Consider the following 18,647-nt stretch of genomic DNA (forward strand, 5'->3'; position numbering starts at 1 on the left):
CTGGTGACTTGGCCTTGGGACAGATGGATCTTGGTGTGACGTCTGCCAAGCCAGATGGCCTGGCTGCTTTAAGGGACCAGGACACCAGCTGGGAGTCCTGCCCCAGCAGGCAGGGCTCTTAACCCCTTCCTGCCCCGGCCACGGGACTCGGCATCCCTTTGACCCCTAATCACTGTCCATAACAGTCAGGCCTCCTGCCCTCCACCCTTGGAGGTGAGGGGCCTCCCAGGGAGAGGCTCACTAAACGGGAGTCAGAGAGGCTGTGGAGTGAAAGGGAGCCACAGGGGAGATGGGAGTGGAGGAGGTCCCACCACTCGGCTCTAAGGCAGGCCTGGCCCGCCAGGAGTCTGCCAATCCAGAGGGCGGGCAGGAGGGTGCTGGATCCTGGCTGGGGAGCCCCGTGGAGCCAGCTGCCTTGCTTCCAGGACGCCCATCCGGGCAGAGACTGCTAGGTCCGAAGGCTGTCAGCTACCTTAATCAGGCAGAAAAACCCACTCCCCGACTCAATCGCCCAGAAACAGCACTGGCTTGCGAAGGAGGAGGCCCGCGCCCAGCAGTCTGACCGATGGCGGCTCACGCTGCTCAGCCTCTCTGGGTCTCAGTCGTCCCATCAGGAAAGGTGGGCCTGGGAGGACCCCGGGCTCCAGGGCCACTCTCTGCTCAGAGGGCGCAATGACTCCAGGAGAAGGAATGTACTTCCTCCCCTCCCCACCCCCAGGAACTCGTGGAATCCTAGAGGGACCAGTCAGGCCCTTTCTCCACCAAGAGCACGTCCCAGCCACGACCAGAGCGCGGGCACGAGTCAAGAGGACTTCAGGCAGGAAGAAAGGAAGCTTCTGGGATTCAGAGGGGCTGAAGCAGAAAGTGCGGAGGGTCTTCACCAGGCGGTGTCCCACCCAACTCCCTACTGGACCGAAGGCTACACAAGCAGAAACGCAGCACGCGGGATCTGGGCCAGAGACCAAGAAGGGTTTCCCAACGGAAGAGGCTACCAGGATGCGATTACAGAAGATGCCCCGAGAGGAAGGCTCTGGAATGTCCTTCCCAGGCAGTAAAATCTCCAATGGGATTTGCAGAGGTCCTATCCTCAAGGCCAGAGAGGAACAGATGACCGCTAGAGACCCTCTGCAGACAGCAAGCCAGTCTCCACAGCAAAGCAGGGCCTCAGAGTCTCTGCACTGGGGTGCCCAGCCAACCTGATGTCCCGAATGGACAATGGAGTCATCTCAGGGCACGACAAAGCCAGTTCAGCTGCGGCCTGGGGCCTGCATGCCGTTCCAACCAGCATCTCAGGATAGAGGCTGCAGAGGACTTGAGAAAAGCCCAAGAACGCATCAAAACAGCCGAGGAGGGAAGGACAGGGCCAGAGGGCTGCCAGCCAGGAGTGGAGCCACCCGTCAGCACAGCAGAGATGCAAGAACATGGGACCGGGGTCCACAGACGTGGCTCCGAGTCCAAGTCTGCCACCAACGTTGGGTATAACCTTCAGCAACTGACTACCCCTCTGAAAAGTGTGTGCTGGGGGAAAAATCAAACATCTCTAAGGACTCTTGCAGCTCTGATTTAACAGTCATTTGGTGAACTCCCTAAGGATAGGAGTCTGCCATCATCCCCAGAAGCCAAGTATAGGGCCAAGCACAAGCACTCTAAAAATGGTGGATGGATGGATGAAGGGACGGATGAGTAGACAGGGGGCGGATGGATGGAGGGAAGAAGGGATGGACGGATGAATGCAAGGATGGGTGGAGGGACAGAGAGACAGCTGATGGATGGATGGAGGGATGGATAAACAGATGATGGATGGATGGATGGGTAAATGGATGGACGGATGAAAGGGTGGGTGGATGGATGGATGGATGATGGATGGATGAATGGATAGTGGATGGATGGACGGAAGGGCGGATGGATGATTAAGTGGAGGAGTTCCTGAAAAAGAAGAGCAGAAGGTCTTCATTCAGTGTCTGATGCTGATTCCTTCTCTTGCCCTCAAGGCCTCCCTGGAGCCGCCTTCCCAGGACACGGGCCTCCCAGCATCCAGTCCCACTTCTCTAATTTGTACGCAGAGGTGCACACACCTACACACACATACTTAAATATGCAGCAGGCGCCAAGCACTGGGAGCCAAGTCTGAATCTTGAGAATGGAGGCTCCGGTTCCCAAAAGCCACGAGACCTATCTGCTTCTGTCTCCCCCCGGGGCGCCTCCACCTCCTGAAGCACCCTCCCAAAGCTGGGTCTGGAACAAGGCTGGACAGTGGTGGAAGCCCAGTGACGATCCTCTAAGACCCAAGCTCACACACCAGCTCTGCCCCTTTTCTGGCCGTGGCAAGTGACAAGTCACTTCACCTGAAAAGAATCGGTTTCCCCACCTGTAGAGTGGGCACAACCACATCCACCCTTCAAGAGTCTTGTGAAGTTTAAGAATCTTGTGCAGTAAAAAAAAAAAAAAAAAAAAATGGCTGTGAAGTTTTAAACTGTATCAGCCACACGGGACGCTCTCGGGGAACCACGAGGGGAATATTACGGGGTTCCAAGATCCTGGCTTCCTTCTGGGAGGAGGTGAGGACGACCTGAGCCTCCCAGGGCTTCTCTGCTTGGGCTCTGTGATCCCTTCCACCTCGTTTCCCACCTTGGGGGCGGGTGATAGCCAGGACTTAAGCCCAGCAGAAGCTACAAAGCAGCCTTTGTCTCAGAGATGAAACCCTAAACCGGCTGCCTTGACGTCAACCCTGGGCAACCAATGCCAGGACAGCCTTCAACATCACCCCTCTGCAAAGGTCTGGAAGTGAGGGCGTCAACCACAAGCCCTGGCAGAGACAGCCTGTGGGCTCACAAGAACCTGGAAGCCACCTTCCCATGGCTTTAAGAAGGAACAGCTGCCCAGTGCCCCCTGAGGTGCAAGACAGGACTTGACCCCCGTCCCCTGTATCTCAGGCCAAGGGCCGGGGCTAGGAAAACGTGTGCCCATTCCTCAGCCTGGGAGACTGAGTCCGGGCTGAGACTAGAAGAGTCCACCAGCTTCAGGTTCAAATTCTAGCTCTGCCCGTCCACACGAGGAGACCTCAGGACAGGGCTGAGACCTCCTGAGGCCGCCTCCGCATCAAGGCTGCTGGGACTTGGAGGCAAGGACAGAGAGGGACTCCCCGTTCAAGACCACCCTCCAACAAGGCCCCTGGGAGCCTCAGGGTCCAGGCAACACACCGTGCTGGCCGCAGCCTCGGGGGCCAGGCCATACCCTACAGTGACCCTCTGCCGACAGCCTGCTGGGGAGGACGGGGATGTGACCTCCTCCTCGCCATGGGCTGGGGAAGGGAAGTGCTCTAAACACAAAGGCCACTCTGCAGCCGGAAGCGGAAGCGCGAGGGCCAAGTCTGTGCTCATTGTGTGGGGCCTGGGGGCTGGGGAGGCAGGGCTGCGCTGAGACAGAGACACAGCAATAGCAGCTCAGGGGTCTGCACCACACTCGGCCCGCGGTGTGGCCCACCGCACTGAAGCCTCATTACAACCACGAGCTAAGGCTGTCAGCCCCATTTAACAGATGAGAAAACTGAGGCCTGGGGTGGTGATGCGAAACCCAGGCAGTCCCACTCCAGGATCAGAGCTCCCACCTAAGTGAAAGCCCTGATCACAGGCTGACAGTGTAACCAAGGAAGAGGGAACAAATCATTCCTTTTTAAATCCCTGTGGATCAACCCGGAATATTCATTGGAAGGACTGATGCTGAAGCTGAGGCTCCAATACTCTGGTCACCTGATAGGAAGAGCCGAGTCATTGGGAAAGACCCTGATGCTGGGAAAGACGGAAGGTGGGAGGAGAAGAGGACGACAGAGGATGGGATGGCTGGATGCCACCACTGAGCAAACTCCAGGAGATAGTGAGGGACAGGGAAGCCTGGTACGCCGCGGTCCATGGGGTCACAAGGCATCAGACATGAGTCAATGACGGAACAACAATGGATGCATTACGCCTCAAGGCCCAGAATGGAACAAGCTGTAAATTAGGGATCCCCTGAACTCAGCATCAGGTTAATCCTGGCTTGTCTGCAGCCTGAGGAGCGCCAGCCTGTCTGCCAACATGAATGAGCCCTAATGTTGTAAACGTCAGTATTTTATTTAAAGGCAAGTGTAAAACCAGTTGAATGTAATATTAAGATTTTCCATAGAAAATTGTATAAACGTCCAAACATACTATTTGTTAGGGCATAGCCCCAGACTGCGGACTCAAGAAACATGGTCTTTGTGGGGACTGGGGGATCAGCCTTTACAGTTCACCCAGTTCCTCACTACGGGCAAAGCCTTCAGACCTCCAACTCCAGGGCTCACCCCAGAGAAGAGGGGACAGGAATGGCCCTCACTGGGCCAGGCTCATCAACAGTGCTGTGGATCTCGCCATCCCATTTTATACCAGAGGAAACCGAGGCACAGAGAAACGCACAGCAGAGCACACAGCTGGCAGACAGGGTCAGAAGGCCAGTCAACAGCCCAAGACGCCAGCGCCAGGCCGAGTTTAGGGAGGTGCGTCCTGTTACAAGGAGACAAATCCAAGACAACCTCGGATATCTCCTGTGCAGCTCTGCAGCACTGGGGACCCAGCTGTCCAGCCAAGAGGCAGGGTTCATTTGGTCCCTGTGGGCGCCACCTCGACAGGCTCCAAGACCTCTTCACTCTAAGCTCTCTGACCTCTGGGAGTTTTCCAAACCCCTCCTTAAAGGACCAGAAGCGTCCAGAAGGACCCCTTAGCCCAAGGGTTTCAAACAAACCCTGTTTAGGGGACTGGGTTCTAGCGCCTACTGTGCTATGTGACCTCAGGAGAGCTGCTCTCCTTCTCCGGGCCTCAGTTTTCTCATCTGTAAAATGGCCACGGGCATTTAGGTGGGAAAGAGAGAAAAAGATGCAACGCTGAGGGATGAACTCGCAGAAGGTCTTCTTGAAAAGACAGCAGGCACATCTAGTTATCTGCAATGACAGGAGAACGACGTCTCCTGGAAGCAGGGGAAGGGACTAGATGATCTCAGAGAGAGCCTCAAACCCGCTGGGCCCACCAGGAGGTAAGAGGAAGGTGTGAGGGAGGGTAGTCAGCTGGGAGGGTTAGTGAGCCGCCGAGTCCCCACACCCCCAAACCACATCGAGAACCGCGTGGAATCCTAGGCCGGGGATGCTGCGGCCCCCAGGACGGCAGTGACCTCTAACCCTGCAGCTCGCTCTCACCGACCTCCTCTGCCCCCACCGTGACGTCAAGACCCTAGCCCCACAGTGCGTGGGGTGCGGGGTAAACAGAGGTGGGGTCCTGGCCTCGGGTGCTCCACGTGCACTGGGGACAGACACAGGCTCCCGGCCGCATGCTCACAGACACACAGGCTCACGGAGCCTCGCAGGAGGCAAAAAGCCCGGGCCCGGGCCTGGCATCGGAACAGGTGAGAGACCAAAAGAGGAGGAGGAGAGAGGGGAGAGGATGGAGGCAGCAGAACGGAACAGAGAGAGCCCAGAGGGCCCCGAGAGGGCAGGGAGGAGCGAGCCGGCCGCCGGCGCCACCTGCCCGGCCCTTTCGGCTCGCGCCTCTGCACAAACCACTCTCTCCACCCCCAGCACCCTGTGCCTCTTACTCGACCTTCCGAACATAACTCGGCTGCTGCCTCCTCCAGGAAGCCCTCCTTGACTGGCCTTAAGGTGGCTCAGCTGCCTTCCAGAATCGCTGGGTTTCAGGCAGGACAGAGTCCCACCAGGGTCCTCTCTGGTCCAGCATTCTGACCTTGCAACGTGCTTTCCCCACACTGATTCTGGTCTCGGTCTCCTCCCCTTCCTCAGATGGCCTTCCACCCATCACAACAGCTGGCCAGGGCAAATCGGGGGTGCCCACGGGTCCTGGGAAGATGTCCTGAGCCTGCCCAGAGAGGAGCCTGTCTGCCGGGGAATTTCACAAGGTCCACTTAGACCAGCAGCTCTTCCCCTCCCCCCAGATGGCCAACAGGCGGCAGCGAGCCAGGAAGCTTCTTAAATAACCCGAGTAATAAAAGTGGCCAATTAAGAGGGTGGGAGGCAGTGTCTCCACTGCGGCGGTGTCTCTCCATTGAGCAGCAGACGAGCGAGGGGCTGTGTGCAGGAGCACATTCCGAAGTCGGAGCACGCAAGTCGGAGAGTGCTGAGCAAGCATCTTGGAGCCAGCTCGGAGACAGCCCCTGCCCGGCGCGGCCCAGGCCAGGGCCCCAGTGCCCCCCGAGTGCCCCCCGCTCCTCTCCACAGAGCCCCCAGCCTCGCTGAGAGTCGTCACAACAGCAGCCCGTGCCTCAGCGCTGTCACCGCCTTCCCTTTCTCTCGCCACTCCTGCAATAGGGCTAGTGGTCCTCACTTTGCAGATAAGAAATCAAGGTCTCCCTCAAGGTCACGGGGCTGATACGCATTGGAAACACTCTTGGACTCCTCTCTCCCCGACCTCCAAGCCACGCACAAAGGCTCTGCTCCGAGCTGTTTCGTTTCAAAGGTTTTGTCCAGAACCCCATCCCAGCTTGACTTGCGACCAAGGAAGATGTGCTATTAAGGCAAGGGAAGGACAAGACCTTTCACGGAACTTCAAGCAGCCCCTGGTTGCCCGGCAAGCTGGAGAAGAAACAGCAGTGTGGGTCTGGGCCCAGGGCCTCCGGGCACAGTCAGTCATCACAGGCACAGCCCGCGACAATTCATAAAATGCTGCCACAGGTGTCACTTGGTTTAATCCGCCAAACAGCCTCGTGAAGCCAGGTTTATTACCCCCATTTCACAGCAGGGAAAACTGAGGCTCAGAGCAGGAAAGCTGCCTGCAATCGATATGTCCCTTCCTGGGTACCAGAAAGGGTAAGAGGTTGGGTCTGGAGCCTGACTTCCTGGGTTCGAATCTTGGCTTGCTGCTTCCTGTCTTGGCCCTCAGGGTCTCAGTTTCAGCATCTCTAAAATGGGCCACTGACAGTACGCAACTCATAGGGTTATTATGAGGTTCCATGAATTAAACTGCTTTGAATAGCGCCTGGCAGAGTGTAAATGGTATAGAAATATTTTTTAACTAATTAATTACTGTTTACCGTGCCCACAGTCTGCACAGGCACTATTTGGGCAGGGATTTGCCACGTGCTATTGTCCCATTTGCCTGGTTCCCCAGACTCTGGGCTGCTGAGGTGAGGGGCTGTGTATGCTTCACCCCAGTGCCCAGCACGGGGCCTGGCACAAGGCGGCTGCCCAGACACTGTCCAGAGAACAGAACTCCGGCTTCTAGGACACCCATACCCAGCAGTCTCATCTTCCCCACCAAGAGACACGGGATGACTGTAACAAGTTCCCCATTCCCTGGCGAAGTTCACAGCACCCACTGAAAGCAGAAGTCAGACCTGAGCTCAGGGCCCTGGCCGGCTTCCCTCCGGCCACCGGAATGCCCGCTGCCCTCTCCCGCTTGTCATCAGGCAGGGAGGGCCCCTGCCCCCTGCCCAGGGGGCCCTGAGGTGCTGGGCATGACAAGCGGAGCATTAACCTAGAGTGTAAGCCCCGAATCCTGCCCTGGCTCGGCAAGTGAATTGTCCTTTCCGATCCTCAGCCTCCATCGTGGAGGGCGGTCACAAGGTTTAAATCAGACCACATGGGCAGCGCTCGGCAGGTAGCGATTCGTGCTCCCTGCTCACTCTCCCTCCCTCCTTCCCCACCCACCTGGGTATGCCAACTGGGAACTCTCCCCTAACCCAGAGCCCGGTCCTCAGCGAGCAGCGGGGCTGGACCGCCCACCAAGGCGGCCCGGGAGGCTCAGCTGCTTGCCCCTGGCAGTGATTCACTGGCTTCACAAGAAAATACTTACTCTAAAGTCACAGCAGGAAGCCTTCCCGCGTGGCAGCCACCTCCTGTTCTGCCACCTGCCGCAGCGATACTGTCAGGCATCGGGCAGACCCACACCTCAGCCCACCTCCCGCCTGCCTCCGCCACCCTTTGCCAGCTTCACCAGCCTTCAGCCTGCATCTTCCCGGGTAGGAGCCTCAACCTGGGGTCTGGAGACCCAGGCTACCCTCCTTTGAGATCTGGGGCAGATGTCTTCACCCTTCTGAACCTCCCATCCATAAAATGAACAGTAATCAATTCCCACTTCTTGGGATGGCTCTAATAAATAAATCTCACTTATTTAAAGATTTCATCACAAGGCTTAGCACATAGCATGTATTCAGTCAATGATGGCGATTAACTCATTATGATTTATTTTAAACCTTTTGGCCAATGTTCCCACATCCCACGGTTTCAACTGATTTTTACATCAACCCTGGGGAGCAGAACTCATAAGAAATCTTATCCCCATTTTACAGAGCAATTCATCAAGGTACAAGAGATTAAACAGCATGCACAGAATCCAGGTCACTCTAGGAAAGTTACAGAGACACCAGTCTTTCCGTGGTCCCCTTTGCCATGTGGGCAACGGGAAGCTTAGCTCACAGCACAGGTAAACCAGGACCATGACCACAGTGCCCCCTGGGCCCCTGGGCAGCTCTAGCTGCCGCCTGCCACACCCTGGGGGGCTCAGCCAGGCCACAGCCCCTGGAGGGAACTAGCAGCATTTGCCAGGTTTAGTACTGAATGACAATTACTCTTGTACCAGGAACTAGGGTATAAAACCACATCCTGCCCAGGAAGCCAAGCAGGGGTGCCCACTGAGGGTGGGAGGGCACTGCCCTGGCAGGCATCAGCAACCTTTACCAGCCTCGTTTCTGGCCTAGAATCTTCTAAGCACCTCATGGCCAGTCACGCCCAGAGGCTGCACCACCCCCAGATGCTGCCAGCAAGGTCAGGGACCACCCTCTCCCCAGGGCCCAGCCTGGTTCTTGACTTTTGCCCACCTCACAAAGCTAGCACTACCCACCCCTTAGGGCACCCACCCTTCCATCCTGTGAAATCTGGCCATATAATTCTTGGAACCTCACCTCTCCAACATGCTGTAGCCATGTGAGCCTGTGGACTGTCCTACGGTGTTGGGACACAGATTTCAGCAACCCCCTTTTCCAGATGAGAAATATGATTCAGGGAGGCAAAGGGAAAGCCCAGTTTTTATATCCTGTGCTGGGGGCCTAGCATTTGGCATCAGTAGATGGGTTTTCATTCAAACTTGTTGAAATGATCTATCAGGACCAGAGTCCTGGTCTCCTGACTCCAGGTCCAGACCTTTTGCTCGACAAAGCGCAAGTCTGCCAGATATAGAGTCCATGTATGTTGGTCACCCGTATCCACGCAGACCCACTGGGGCCTACCAGCACGCAGCAGCCAGGCACACAGAGCCTCCCTCACTGCATAAATACATGCTAAGCATGGACTCCGGCCAGACCCTGGCTTGGCTCTGTGTGTACAAGATGAAGAGGGCAGACCTGGAGCCGGCCCCCGCAGAGCTTACAGTCGGTGGAAGGGGCAGACACGTCCCAGGCAGCTATGTCACAGGCAGCTACAGCTCAGGGTGGAGGGTGCTGTGCCAGGGGAGGCAGTGGGCGCTCAGGAATGCCCGACGGAAGGTCAGGGGAGAGCCCGGGGAACAACAGGGCTGCCTCCCTCCCTGCCGTGCGCCTGCAGCCATCTGTGACCTGGGAAATAACCTGAGCGCTCGGCTGCAGCGCATCAATGGGATCAAAAGCCAGGACTCCACGGGCAACGTCCATGGCCTCTGCCATCACTGCCTCACGGCGCGGTTCAGATCAATTCCCCTGGAAGTCCACTCATTTCCTGGCGGCAAAGGACGTGTGCAAACTCTGGGTCTACCCTTCTGTGTCCTTCAAATCCTGACACGTGTGGAGATGCAGGCACGGGCCTGGAGAGATAGCCTGACAGCGCATGTGTGCATGAGCGTGTGCATGAGCGTGCGCGCGTGCGTGTGTGTGTGCGTGTGTGTGTGTGTGTGTGTGTGTGTGTGGCTCAGGGGCCCTGCATCCGGCGGCCAAGGAAAAAGCCCCGCCTCGAATTCCTGGGAGAAGGAATCTTCAGCGTCAGCTGTCTCCCTGCTTCCTGTTTCCTTTACTTTTCTAGGACCTCATTCCCTTTATTCTAGCCTAAGGCTCTGAAAATCCCTCCCAAATTTGTCCCCAGAGAGCCTGCCAGCCAAACCAAGAGATGCTGGAAGACAAAGGAGCTAAATGGAGCGCGGTTTGTGTGTTTCTTTTAAAGGAGGCTGGGAGAAAGGGCAGGGGTGGCCAGAGATTTCCGGAGACACAAATCAACCAGTAAGAGTAGGAAGAACAGCGTCCTCAGACGCTGGACAAAGAAGCAGCCTTTCTCCCTCCGCCCCCAGCACCATCTCCGGCGCCTTCCAGGGGACAGAGAGGACGAGTGTCCTGAAATGGATGTGCCGGGCACCCAGCACCGCACCGAGAAACCCTTGTAAAATGAAAGGAACAGATATTGCAGGGGGGTGGGGAGGGGGGAGGGGGTGTGCTCTGGGATGGGGGATGTCCCGGGAGCCTCCTGTGCTTAACTCAGGTGCTGACTTACCCCCTTCCGACCTCTAGGGGAGTTAGTCTCCCTCTTTCACAGATAGCAGTGGGCCAGGCAGCTCAGAGGGGCCAAGCAACTGCCCACAGTCACGCTGAGACTGGGAGAGCTGGGATTCGATCCATGCTTCCTCCAGCCACAGCTGCCCCCTCCCCCACCGGGACAATCAGAAATAAAGAAGTTGTATCCGCAGCGGCTTCAGAAACAATGGAAGTGCAGGGAAAGAAGCCCTCTGAGCAGCTTTCCGGAGCAGTCGTGTGGCTTTGGGGCACTCGGGGGCCAGCACCCTCCTGCCCAAGAACCTCCCAGGGCGTGATGGCAAAAAGACAAGGGACAGTGCAGCGGACCCACCCCCAGCCCCTTTCTGGAGCTCTGCATTTGGGCTGACAGCCCAGCCCCTTCCGGCTCAAGATCAGAAATAGCTGTTACAAAAGTCCCTCCCATCCCCGAAAGTAGCTTTTTAAAAAATGCTTAAAGGCAGACACATAAAAACGTGGAGAGCATTCTGCCAAGTCCCTACAGAAGGCAAATGTTCAGGCATAGCCTCGGAGCAGGAAACAAAACTTTCCATGACAGACGTTCAGCCCGTCTTTGTGGGTCAGCTGCCTCTGGGCCTCAGTTTCCCCGTCTCTAAATTTCCACTGAATCAGCAATTTCTTTCTTTTCTGCTAAACTGTAAAATGCTTGGTTTCCAAACGACTCTCCCTCAGAAGATCAATTTGAGAGCCATGAAAACGGAGCTGCTGTGGTTGATGGGGGTGAAATCTTAGGTGGTCTGCCACCGGCTGTCCCCCAAATCGCCGCACACAGCACCCCGCTCCAGATCCCAGGGCTCCAAAGAGCGAACCTGGAAACCACTAGGCTGAAGGATCACCGTGGTCCTCCGGGACCTCAAACAAAGCTCCAGTGAAAACAAACCAAGACTCCAGGCAGACTGGAGTGACGGGTACAGACACCAACGTGCAAGGGCTGGGAGCAAAACCAGTCCGGTCCAAACCACGCTGGGCCTAGGGCCGGAGCGCTGGAGGCCGGGAACAGATCAAGGCCGCCTGCCCTCCCAGGAGGCAGAAAGAGCAGCCCTGACTTGGACCCCTCCAAGAAACAGAAACGCAGAGCGAACTGGGAGGGATGGCCCATAGGAAGCCTGCTGGGTATAGAAGACCTACAGCCCAGGAAGAGCAGCGACTGGCCCGAGGTCACACAGTGGCTCACGCAGAGTGGGGTCTGGAGACTCCAGGCACTGGAGTCTGGGTCCCTAGGATGCCCATTCTGAAAACCCTCTGCCTGTCTAAAGCTCAGCTAGATTCGGCAGGAATCTCCCAGGGAAAGGCCCCCAGCCTGCAAACTCAGAACAGGATACTTCGGTGACACTGTGTGGTGACAGGGCAGAAATGTTTGTTTTGGTTTCCAGATCAACACTTGACAACCTTGTCAGCCATGGTTTCAGTGAGCACACTTCTCTCATGGTGAAGAGCTCGGAGCTGATTGGCCCAAGGGGGAATCAAAGCAGGAGTGAACAGGGTGAGCCCAGGCCAGGGGCTCTGGTTTGGGTAGGCGTTTCCAAAACACAGATCCTGTACCACTGACACACAAGAGATCATGTGCGGTGGCACACGAAAGTTGACTTTTTAAATTTACATTTTATTGACTATACGAGTGGGTAAACAAAATGCGGTCTACCCACATGGCGGAAAATTATTCAGCATTACAAAGGAATGTACTGCTGGCACAAGCTGCAGCGCGGATGAACCTCACAAACATCATCTGAGTGAAAGAAGCCAGCCACAAAAGACGACGGACTGCGTGACCCCATTTGGATGAAAAGTCTGCAGAAACAGAAAGCAGGTCGGTGGCCGCCTGGTCTGGAGTAGAAGCGGGCTTCACTGTAGAGGTGCAAGAAAGATCTTTCTGAGATGATGCGAGGGTTCTAAAGCTGGAGTGCGCTGATAGTTGCACAGCTCGACGGTCTGACTAAAAATCACTGAACTGTATGTGTACAACGGGAGAATTCTGTGATACGCACATTATACCTCAATAAAGCTGGCTGAAGATTTAACGCTCAAAAAACTAAGATCACAGCATCTGTGGTCCCATCACTTCATGGCAAACAGAAGGGGAAAAAGTGGAAGCAATGGCAGATTTTACTTTCCGAGGGTCCAAAATCACTGCAGACAATGACTGCAGCCATGAAGTTAAAAGACACTTGCTCCTTGAAAGAAAAGCTGTGACCAACCTAGACAGCACATTAAAAAGCAGAGACATCACTTTGCTGACAAAGGTCCATCTAGTCAAAGCTATGGTTTCTCTAGTAGTCATGTATGGATATGAGAGTTGGACCATAAAGAAGGCCTGAGCACTGAAGAATTGACACTTTCAAACTGTGGTGCTGCAGAAGACTCTTGAGGGTCCCTTGGAGAGCAAGGAGATCAAACTAGTCAATCCTAAAAGAAATCAATTCTGAATATTCATTTGAAGGACTGATGCTGAAGCTGAAGCTCCAATATTTTGGCCACCTGATGGGAAAAGCCAACTCACTGGAAAAGACCCTGATTCTGTGAAAGACTGAAGGCAGGATGAGAAGGGGACGACAGAGGATGAGATGGTTGGATGGCATCACTGACTCAATGGACATGAGTCTGAGCAAACTCCAGGAGATAGTGAAGGCCAGGGAAACCTGGAGTGCTGCGGTCCATGGGGTCACAAAGAGTCAGACACGACTTAGCAACAACAACAAAGCTGTTTAAAATATTTTACAAAAATAATAATATAGACGGTGACACATGACTGTGGCCGCAGCTCATGGAGGTAGAACCCCAAAAGTTCCCAGCTTGGAAAACACTGAGCTACACAACCAAGGTTGCCCTTTGGAGAGGCAGAAGAGCATCTCCAAGGCTGCGAGTTCCTCCAGGTGGACAGGGGAAACTCCAGAAACTTTCCTTCCCCAGGACAGGCTCTTTCTTTTGGTCACCTCTTGGGACCTCATGCTAGACATCCTGGAAGGAACTGAAGCCTTCAGTGGCCAAGAGCCCAGGTGAACACGCTGGTCTCATTCTCTTATGAACATGAGATCAGAAGTGGGCTAGGAGTTCAAACTCAGATTTACACATTGTCAAGGCTGGGAAGACTCTTGAAGATCATCTAGTCCAGTGGTTCTTAACGCTTTTCAAAAAGGTTGTTCATATGCCTGCCCTCTTCCCAAAAGAAAATCCTTATGAGAAACCCAAATAAAGAAACAAATAAATACGAATGCTATTTGTATGAATCTGTACTGTAGGCTCAGTGAGAAAACAGTTACCAGTCCTTGAGGCTGATGAGCCCATTTTGGTCTGTTAACACTTAGAACTAGGATTATGGTTGACGGATCCACCTTCGGTTTAATTCTGTCTCTGGTTTGGGCTGCAGAGTATCAGGAAAATCCTTACTCACACAGATTAGTAGCTACAAATGGGACCAGCTTTTAGCAGTTTGCTTTGTGATCTCAGAATATTCTTCCAACGAAGAGAAGGCGGGGGTGGCTCTAACTTGACTCTGAACCAACAAATCAATGTTAAGTTGACTTCCAAGAGTTAACAGTAAGAACTCAAAAGTGAGTGAGCATATTTTCATGACCATTTGACATTTTTTTAAACGTGAATTTTTATTTAACATTCAAGGAATGCCTAAGGCATCTCTGAGGCAGCCTGGGGCTTCAGGGACAGTTCCAGCCCACCCTCTTCTCACCTTTACAGACAGGGAAACTGAGGCTCGCTCAAAGGAGGAGGCAGACATGCTTTGGCAAAAGTCCCACTTGAGCCCTGAATCAACTTCAGAAAAGATGCATCTCCCTAATTCACCAAAAAAAAAAATGGGAGAAGAGAAGGTGCACACGCCCCCTACAAGGGCGGGAAATGAGACACACTCACCCTCCACCTGTCTCAGCAGCGCCCATGTCATTCCAGGGCAGCACCAGAAGCTGACATCACACCCCACACCCTGGGTGCAACTTGAACTGGGCATTGCTCAATGCCAATCCATCTCCCTGGGCACGGCGTTTCCATCTCCCTAGAAGCCAGGTCCGCAAAGCACACACACACACACAATAAAACAAACACCCCGCAAGCCTTGGGCATGACGACACCATCAACAGTGGCAGACCAAAGGGCCCTCCCAGTTTCACCATCAGGAGCAAGCGCCTGTTCCCCTGCCCCACCCCAGTGAAGCTGCCCACACATGGCAGAGAGATGCACTCCCCATGGCGAGGCACCAGGCCATTCTCGAGTCCTTCAGAGAGACAACCAGCCCAGGAGAGCAGCTTGTCTCCCCATGGAATCCAAGACATTCCCCCAGGAAGCCAGGCCCTGCATGGGAGACCTGAGACTCTGGGCAAAACTGCCCCCTCACAGCTTGACAAAGAGTCTCTCATCTTTAATAACGTCAATCTGATTACTTCACACCTTCCAAAAAGCACCACCAGCCTACTCGCCCCTTGTACAACTGTGGGTGGATTTTATCATTCCCATTTCTCTGATAAGTAAACAGGCTTCCAAGTAGTTCAATGACCACTCAGTTCAGCCAGAAGTTCTCACTGGCAGGTGCTGGAAGTGGCACTTGAATCCTGTCCAGTGGCCAGCCCACCCAGGTGAGATGAAAAGGGAAGAGACCCACGGCCAGCTGTCTGTGCTCTTGTGAGCACCAGGACACAGGAGTGGAAGGGAAGATGCTTCTCAGGGCATCCTCCAAGCCCTGGGGGTCAGAGCCACAGTTCCCAACACAGAGTTGTCCATGCCTGGGACAGCAGAGGGCCCTGCTCCCTTCCTGAGATGCTATAGACAAACCCCTCTCCTCTTATCAGAAGGCCAATGAGATAAAACTGACAGCCAGGTTGCGGGCAGGAGACAATGTCAGTTTCCCAGCTGGGAATCTGGGCTGGGCAGAAATGTGCTAGCCAGTTCAGCAGACAGTCTGTGCCGCACTCCAGCCAGATCTGGGGGTCTGGGTCCATTCACTGTCCAGTCTTCCAGCGTAAGGTTATCTTTGCTTGTGTAGATAACTCAGTCTTTAGGGCTGAGTTTGTTGGGGGTCCAAAAAAACCATGAGAATTGAGGGTAGGGAGAAGAGAGGTGAAGGGAGGTGTTTCTAAAACTCAGGGCCGGTCTGCTGTAGGTCTGGTTATCCAGTCCAGCCAACTGGACATGACAGAACTGGAGCAAGACAGCGGACCCTGGCCCCAGTGGACAGACCCAAGCACTCTGAAACACTTGATTTTCTTTTTTAATTCAAGGAAAAACAGAAAGTTAATGGATTACTTAAGAGTTGTTTCTTTTCACCCATTGACAGAGGGGAGCCCATTTTGTACATCCTTGGGGAAAACACCTAAGTTGGAAGACAGACTGGCCAGGAGTATCTCACATCCCAGCTTCAGCACCTATTAGCCAAGACACCTTAGGCAAGTTACTTGCATCCCTGCCTCGGTTTTCTCGTCTACAAAATGAGGATAAGAATGCCCCCCACTTCGTGCTGCCATGAAGATTAGGTGACATCACATAACACACCTACAGTCATTATGTCAACTAGAAAACAATGTGCCTGGTCCAGTGACGGAGCGGAGGTGTCCCCCACGGTAGTCAGCACCGGTCGCCATCCTTGGAACTAGAAAACCGAGTTTTCCAAGTCCGCAAACACTGCTTCCAGCCCCACCTGCTAGGACCAGCTGGCCGCCCACCCCCTACCCCGGCCCCTCCGGAACGCACACATTCCGGGGCCGCCAGACCGGAACAACCCCCAACCCCCCAACCCGGGAGTGAGGGGAGGCAGGGCGAGGTCCCACTCACCTCCGCTTATACTCGTCGCGCTCGCGCTTCACCTTGGCGAGCACGTTGTAGAGCGCGCGGATCTCGGGCGTGATGGTGTCGATCTGCACGCCCACGCCGTCGGGGTGCACCCACGACACTCCGGGGCCCTGCACGGTCTCCACGCCGCCGCCGCCCGTGCGCCGCACCTGCGTGTAGCTCCAGATGGTCCCGGGCAGGCGGCCGTAGTACTGCGGGTGCGAGCCGCCACCGGGGGGCAGGCCGCCCAGGGCCGCGGCGTGGTTGGCGTTGGCGCCGGCCGCCGCGCCGCTGCCCGGCCCGCCGCCGGGCGCCGGGGGCCGCAGCAGCTCCGGCCCGGTCTGCACGGCCTGCTCGCGGGAGAAGGTCTTGTAGCGCAGCCGCCGCTCGCGCTCGCTCTGCTGCTGCTCCAGCTGCTTCTCCAGCAGCCGGTTGCGCCGCTCCAGTTCGTGCACCTTGGCCAGGAAGCAGCGGAAGCGCACGTTGAGCCCCTTGAGGAGGTGGATGTTGGAGCCCAGGTCGTCCCGCAGCGCCGCCGTCACTGGCGACGGCCCGGGCCCGGCCCCGCCGCCTCCGCCGCCGCCCCCGCCGGGGCAGCCCCCCGGCCCGCCGCCGCCGCCACCCGGCGGGCAGCCGAAGGCCAAGGCCATCTCCCCGAACAGCAGCGAGTTCACCACGCGCCGGCCGCGCGGCTCAGGGCCCAGGGCCCGCGGCTCCAGGTGCGGCTCCAGCTCCGGGCAGGGCTCCCGGCGCGGCCGGGCCAGGGAGGGCGCGGGATCCAGCGCGGCCGGCCGGGCGGTTCCAGACGCGCGCCAGACGCGGCCTCCGCGATGACGGCGAGCCGGGCCGCCCGCGGGTGTGGGCGCCGCGGCGAGGGAAGGGACTCGGGCCGCAGTGGAGGCTCGCACCGAGCGGCGAGGGTCGCAAGTCCCGGCGCCGGGGGCTGTCGGAGACGCTGTGGAGACGCCGCGGCGGCCGCGCTCCGAGGACTCTCCGCCGGCACTGCCCCTCTGCGGCGGGCCCCGCCCACTGCAGACATAGGCCCCGCCCCCGGCCGCGCCCCGCCCACCGCGCCTTCCTCTGCGGCGCTCCCGGGGCTGAAGGCCCCGCCCTAGACCCCGCCCAGCCCACCACTGCGGCGCTCCCGGAGCCGGAGGCCCCGCCCCCTCGTCTCGCCCCGCCCACCGTGCCTTCCTCTGCGGCGCTCCTGGCGCCGGAGGCCCCGCCCAGCTCCGGACTGGACCCCTCCCTCCCCTGCGCCGGGTCCTGTGGCCCGGCCCGGCTCCGATCCTTCGCCCGGGGACACGGCCCGCAGAACTGCACCAGGCAGGCGGTCAGGTGGGATCGCCGCAGAGCCAGCCCGGCCTCTTAAAGGGACCGGCGGCCTCGGCAGCGCTCGCTTCCCCCGCCAGGGAGTCTCCTCCCCCGCGGTCTTTGCCAAGGAGGCTATCCCTTTCTTCCAGCCACCCCAGCTCCCGTGGTCCCCGATTCCCGCGGAGTGAGGGGGACCTCGGTCCGGAAGGGCTGGGGACCAGAGCATCCGAAGGTGCATTCGCACCCACCCCCAGTCCAGCGTGGCGCTGCCTCGATCGACCTTCCCCGGATGAGGCCGCGCTTGCGCCGGCACGTCGCACACGCAGTGGACCCTGGAGGGCTCCTCCACCGCTTGCCCCAGCCTCTCGTCCCGAGATCGGCCTGGGCTATGCCGAGCCGGCTGGTCCTCGGGCCCAAAGATGCACCGCGCGGATGCTGGGGACCTGCGTACGGAAACTGAGCTGAGATCCTCCGGCATGTGACACCTGCAAGCTCAGCCTGGGCTGCTACCACTCCCCGGCCCCGAATGATCACCTCCCCACCAGCGCACAGGCTGAGATGCAGCTGGCCCCAGAGCCATTTCATCAACAGCATGGGGGGCAGCTTGAGAGCAGAACAGATCTAGAGGGCGTCGCCGACCCACAGACGCATTCATTCACTCATTCAAATCTGTTTCCAGATTTACCACGCTAAGAAGACAAGTTCCCCAGTCTCCTGGTGTCTCTTAAGGTGTTGGTCGCTCAGTCGTGTCCGACTCTTTGAGACCCCATGGACTGTAGCCTGCCAGGCTCCTCTGTCCATGGGATTCTGCAGACAAGGATACTGGAATGGGTTGCCCCTCCCTTCTCCAGGGGATCTTCCCCTCCCAGGGATGGAACCTGGTCTCCTGCCTTGCAGGCAGATGCTTTACCACTGAGTCACCAGGGAAACCTGACGTCTCTTAAACCAGTTTGCAAACATCTCTGATTGCTTTTTGAATACTGATAATAGTTCCCATTATTGAATGCTAAGTATATATCAGGTGCCATACTTGTTTCCCAATATTACAGAGGTCGCTG

The 18,647-nt window shown here is 56.7% G+C and overlaps 1 protein-coding gene across 1 annotated transcript in view; it reads right to left on the reverse strand.

The window, feature by feature from the left end:
• The window catches only part of IFFO2 (intermediate filament family orphan 2), a 47,369-nt gene extending 29,302 nt beyond the window's left edge, over positions 1–18,067 (reverse strand). The window contains exons 1-2 of the mRNA XM_055398833.2: positions 17,461–18,067; positions 16,279–17,386 (exon numbers count right to left, since the gene is read on the reverse strand). Coding sequence (XP_055254808.2) covers positions 16,279–17,386; positions 17,461–18,067 — 1,715 coding nt within the window. The remainder of the gene's footprint in view (positions 1–16,278; positions 17,387–17,460) is intronic.
• Between the last annotated feature and the right edge of the window lie 580 nt (positions 18,068–18,647).

The sequence above is a fragment of the Moschus berezovskii genome, chromosome 2 (assembly GCF_049115385.1).
Source record: "Moschus berezovskii isolate FMDL1 chromosome 2, NW_MosBer_1.0, whole genome shotgun sequence".
Taxonomy (NCBI): domain Eukaryota; kingdom Metazoa; phylum Chordata; class Mammalia; order Artiodactyla; family Moschidae; genus Moschus; species Moschus berezovskii.